This window comes from Rhea americana, unplaced genomic scaffold (assembly GCF_003343005.1).
Source record: "Rhea americana isolate MKP2758 unplaced genomic scaffold, rheAme1 scaffold_200, whole genome shotgun sequence".
Lineage (NCBI taxonomy): Eukaryota > Metazoa > Chordata > Aves > Rheiformes > Rheidae > Rhea > Rhea americana.
In genome coordinates, this window is record NW_028186151.1 from 1,657,640 (window position 1) to 1,663,487 (window position 5,848).

Sequence of the window (5,848 nt, forward strand, 5' to 3'; positions counted from 1 at the left end):
GCCGGCTCGGAGCGCGGCGCGGAGGAGCGAGGGCGCCGCGGCGCGCAGCTCCTTCAGGGGGCCGGGCTAAGGCGGCAGCTGTCCAACAGCCGCCGAGCGCGCTGCAGCGTCCCGGCGCCGGCTGCCGGGCGCGGAGCGTCCTGCCCGCGCCCGCGTCTGCGCTGCGCGGGAGCCGAGGGCGAGAAGGCGAAGAAAAAACACGCTTCGTTTCACATACTTTGTTTTCTCGTTTTTTCAGATTATGTCCTAACTACGAGATAAACGAGCAGTGATGGAATCACTGGATACCGAGGTGAAAGTAAGGAAGACTCTAGGAACTGTTGAGTACGTGGAGTCCTCTGGTTTCACGCAGGGAATACTGCCCACGAAGAAAGATGTGGTTCAGAATATGCTGTACTTACTGCAGCCCAAAAGAGCTGGCCAAGCCCAGCGGTCCAAAGAGGATGCGGCCCAGTTGCTTGCCGAACATCTGCAGGAGCACTGGTTGCTTTGCAACTTGCATACCATTGCGACAAAAAATATAAAGAAAATTATCCTCAAAATGTATGAGGAATTCACCAAATTGTATCAGACCAGAAAGCAGAGACAAAACCAGGCTTTTGTAGAGAGAGCAGACAAATTCAATGAGAGTTCAGAGAAGCTCTTTGACATATTCTGTACAGACACACCGACAAGAAATAAACTGGAGGAGTACAGTGGGGTAAAAATGACTGGCACTGAATGGAAATTTCTTGAAGATCAAAGAAGTGAAAGAAAAATGTACTATGAAGATTGCACAGACAAGCAAGAACTGAAGATGATGGAAAGAAGACGAAAGATACAGTGCTTAGAGCACTTCAGAAAACTCGCCAAGGAGGAAAAGGAAGGAAACAAAGCAAAGGAAAAGACGTATAAAAGTGACGAGCAGTCGGATGAAGGCACGAGTGTGGATGAATCCTGTCCTGCAGAAGGAGAGAACGGAGGGGCTCCAGGCTTTTCGCTGAGGGGCAGAAGAAAGCGCCGGTGCACTGCGTGGTCTGCCAGTTCAGCGACTCCTGCTAGCGATGCCATGCCCCTGGAGTGCCAGCATATACGGATGAGCATAAGGAGAGTTAGGCCTGGGTTCTACGAGACTGTGGACAAGGTCAAAAACTGTTAGCGTATGCCGTTGTTGGCAAGCCGAGCTGCTGGAGAACAAGGTGGCAATACACACTTTAGGCAAGTTTGAAACCCCACAATCAATTGGAAGTAATTGCTGTAGATCCCCAGCCCGAGCTCAGGAACATCCTGCCTCCGGGGAAGAGTGCTGGGATGACAGCAACGGTGGCAAGGACTAACACACATGAACCTGGAAGGCTGAGTCATCATCAGCTAATGATCTGAAGGCTCAAACACAGCAGATGATCTAAGGTTATGTAGTGGATAAGCCTCTTGACCCAAGTTCCTGTCTACACGAGTGTGTTTTTAGAAGTCTCTCTCCATTTCTGAGCCAGTGGTGGCCTAATGAAACGGGACTCTCATTTACTGCAGGGAAATAACTTGGACTTGTTGCTAATGTAAAATTCACGTGCTGAACAGCCATAACTCCAGTTAATTTCACTGGGAGTGAAAGTTGTTCAGCCCCTTTCAGAATTTGGCATTTCTGTGAGGAGAAAGCTAGTTTTTTAGCTTGTATTACCTAGTCCTGGAGATGCATTCTGTGATTTTGTTAACAGATTGCTCTCTTGCTGGAGGAGGGCGAGAGAGAGAGGAGATGTTTGAGTACTTTGGTTTTAAAAGTGATTCCAAATGTTTTATTCTGCATAGTGACAGTTCCTTGATCAGGATAAGCCTTCCCGTAATTTGATGACTCTTAACATGAAATCTGTAATCTAGGAACTGAGAGGTGTGAACCCTAAATGAAGTGGTAGTGTTTTATCTGCCAGGGGGTTAAGATGGATGGAAGGATGCAAATTGCATTATTTAGTCCGGGATGGGAAGAACTTTATAAACTGTTATCCTGCCGCCTTAGGATATAGGGGAAGAAAAAGCCTTCCCAAGAATGGATAGCTGAGGTGTTTGCAGCAAGAGGCTTCTAAATCTGGGCTTGCTTTTCCACCCCGTGTAGGTCCAATCAGAAAACAGAGTAGAGAAGGTAGTTTTCCACCAGGAGTTTGTTTGAACAAAGTATAACCCTCTTGCCCTAGAATATACTTAACCAGTGGCACGTCTGTGACTTTAGATACATGCAGCACAAGGGTATCTGCCGTTTTTAGTTAGAATTGCTTTATTGATTTTTAAAGATGAGAGACTTGAACTTTCTGTGAAACGCAGTGCTGGAGATCTCTCTGGTGAGCCTCCCAAACCTCGCCAGAATATGCTAAAAATAAATAAAGCAAGTCTGTAATTGTCCAGAGAAAAGTGCTCTGGTAGGAAGAGCTCAAACTTGCCTGGTTTTCAAATTTACCTTTCAGTGTGAACATTGGTTTCCCCACTCCAGTATCTCAGCTTCTCCCTATTCCTTTGCTCTAAACAGCCTGCATATCATTTTACTGACATTAACTTGTGCTGTTTCATTCTTTGTCTTTTGCTCCCTTTGACAATAAATGCATGTACAAATAATTTTGACAGCTCCTGTAACTTTAGTGAATCAGTTTTTGGACCGCTTTGAAGTCCTATGCCAAAGGAGGAATGAAACGCAAATTAGCTGCTGTTCAAATTCAGATGAAGCAGAGCTAGCAAGCGCGGGAGGCAGCAGCCCTGGTCTTGCTGCTTAGTCAGACTCCAGCGTATCTCCATGCTGTCCCTCCGCCTAAGGACTGATCTGTCCAGGCCTGAGCGAAATGTCGACTTCCCAGTGAACTTGCTCATGAGTAATTGCTGGGATCCTTATTCTGTGTCACTGAGAAGTTCTTCATGGTAAGTTGCTCCAAAATATTTAGTATATTCTGCCTCACTCTTACTTAGGGCCATTTCAGGTATAATAATGCGCACCCACGTTCTGCAACACTCTTCAGCCTCCTGTGCTTGAGAGTTCGCAGCCCTCCTCTCTCCTCCTCTCTCTGATGTGCTTCACTGACTCCCCCTTGCAAATTATGTCACATTTAAACTATTTGCCTTCTAGCCCTGAGATGCTGGGCTCGAGCCTCTCACTGGGCTTTTACACCAGCAACTCTGTTTCAGCAGGGAATATAGCCAAGCTCAGACCTCGCAGAAGTAGAATTTTTTAATAACTGCTGTAAAATCCCCTTTGTATTACAAATATAGCTGACAATATAAATGCTAGTGTGCAAAGCAAATCCGACAGGATTGAATAGACTATGGAACACAGCTGTACCGTGCTTTATGATATTCAGGGAATTTAAGGTTGTCAGATCTGACTTCCTGTATACCACAGGCAATTACATTTCGTTCAGCAGCCCCATACTCGGCCTAGTAGATTCACATACCGGACGTGCATCTTACAGAAAGTCTTGAGCTGAGGATGTCAGAAGCTGAGCAGTCTGCTGTCTTCCTCAGCTAAGCACTTGATGGTTTGTCACCTTTGTTGTTTTAAGAAAAAGCATGACCATCTTTTAAGCTGTGGTTCTTTTTATGCCATCCTGTACAGGCCGAGCAGTGTTCATCACATTTAAATCATGTGGATTTTTTTTTTTTCAACTGGGTTTGATGACTGTGGATAGAGCCACAGCCTGGCTCTGTTTCTGCTGCAACAGGGGGGAAAATTCTAAATGATGTATTCTGATTACTCTTCTTTGGGACCATGGTGCCTTTTTAATCAGGACAGTAAAACTTGTCCCAGGACTCTGTACTTTTGTACGTTAACAGTTGTTGACTTTCCTTTTCTGGTGTGTCCCAAATAAATTAATATAACATAACTCTAGGCTTTTGTTTTTCTTTTCTTTCTAATGGAGGAGGAAAGAGGAAACTGAAGCAAAAATAAATATTCCTTACTTCAGCTCTCGCTCCTGTGCTCTTACAGGAGCAGCTGTGAAGTGTGCAGAGGGACGTGCGCTCATCTGGACTGTGCGGGGCAGTGGGAGGAAAAACTTCTAGAAACTGGAGCAAAAGTCCAGAGTTTAGGCTCCACACAGAGCCTTTTTACAAAAACGGGCTGGACCCTGCAGCAGCCAAAGGTAAGGGGAGAGCGCTGAAACCGCGGTGTTTGGTGGCAGCATTTCAGCTCGGCCGTCTCCGTGCTTCAGGCACGGAGAGCTCGGTGTCGAGGGTTGAACGACGGCGGGCAGAGACCCTTCCTTTCCGGCAGTGTTGCTGCAGTCTTGCCTGGCCGGTCGGTTCCCCCTTCTTTTGCTGTTCTTTCCTGATTCTAATTCAGGGAAGTATTTGGGCATTTGCATTTTGAGAAAGAATTAAAAAAGGGGGACTCTAACGCATTTTAAATATTTACATTCTTATTTTTTGTTTTTGTGTGTATGTTTTACCTAGCCTCAAAACAGTTCGAAATCAGCTTTGCCCCAGGTTTTCCGGTTCCTGCTGTGGCTACATGGACAACTGAGACAGGTCAGTGCCGGTGTGGACAGGGGAAGCTGGAGGTCAGGAGGAGTTTGGCGAGCCCGGAAAAGGCGAGTGGTGCTGCGGGGCGGCTGGGGACGCCTGCTCCGAGCCGCACGGCGCTCGCGTTGGTGATCCTTCCCTCTCGCCCGCTGCAGCGGTATCCGCTCCTGGGGGACCGGCTGCTCCGGGGCTGGCCTGTCTCTCTCGATCCTCCAGCCCTGAAGAAGTTGCAGGTAAAAGATGGTGCTTCTGTGTCGAGGACGACACCTACCTGGAGCCTTTTGCTTCGCTTTCCGCCGCAGGAGCGACGGAGGCGGAGGCACCCTGAAGCCTGAGCGTGGCCTCTGCTGCCCTTGGTCCTCCCGCGGCCAGGCAGGGCTGCCGCCAGCCCCGGCGGTGTTTTACACCCGTGCTGCAGGGCAGAGCCGGCTTTGCCAGGCCCTTACAAATACCTCGCAGGCACTGAGCTCTCCTCTAAGCGAGAGGAAGCCGGTCTGCGCCGGGAGGATGGAGCTGGCTGGCCAAGCTCTGCCATGAGCGTGCTGGTGCTCGGAGCCCGCGGCCAGCCTGGAGGGGACGCGAACCTCCCCGGTCGCCGCGTTTCATCCCCCGGCGCTGTGGCCGGCGGCCGAGCTCGGCCCTGGCTGCTCACGAGCCTCGGCTAGGACACAGCTCGGAAAGAACCGGGGAAAAACACGTCGTGCCGGAGCGAGTCTGGGCAAACCCAGGCTTTCCGGCCGGGAAAGCGTTGCAGCGTTGGGGCTGCTGCCAAACCGCAGCAGCGCCCAAACCCGGTTCCTCCTTCCCTTTCCTCCTCCTACCGCCTGCTCATGTCACCCCCCAGACCAAGGGGGGCTTCGCAGCACTGATTTTGCCTCTTCCCTCAGCTTTTTTCTTTCTTTTTTCTTTTTCTTCCTGTAACCCAGGCTGCTGTGTCCAAGGCTGCTACCAAAAAGTCACACCAGATCCCGCAGGGCTCTTGGGGGCGAGGGGTTTTATCTCGGAAAGCTTTTGTAACCAGAAACCCGCGAGGGTATTTCCTGCTCGGGCGGAGGGCGGCGTCTTGTTACTCCTCCAGCGCTGACGGGACGGGACGGCAGCTTCCTCCTGGCACGGGTTACTGCCGAGCCGCGGGGTGGTAACGCCGGCCGGGGAGCAGCCGAATCCGCGGCCGTCCCGCCGTGGCGCGCCGAGCAGGCGTCCTCGCCCTGGGAGACGCCGCCGGGTGAGCGGCGCCCGTGCAGCAGCCTCCCCTGGAAACCTTCCTCCCCCTCCTCCTCCTCCTCCTTGCTAGCTGGCTCCCGTTGGCGCTGAGCTGCCGCGGTGCGAGTTGGGCGCCGGCAGCCGCGGCCGAGTTTCCAGATGAGAGAGGCAG

General features: G+C 50.8%; 1 protein-coding gene across 1 annotated transcript; it reads left to right on the forward strand.

The window, feature by feature from the left end:
* Nucleotides 1-37: 37 nt before the first annotated feature.
* Nucleotides 38-2,580, forward strand: LOC146596458 (uncharacterized). Its single transcript, XM_085303926.1, has one exon. The coding sequence runs from the start codon at nucleotides 272-274 to the stop codon at nucleotides 1,136-1,138; it is 867 nt and encodes a 288-aa protein (XP_085160052.1). The 5' UTR covers nucleotides 38-271; the 3' UTR covers nucleotides 1,139-2,580.
* The last annotated feature ends 3,268 nt before the right edge of the window (nucleotides 2,581-5,848 follow it).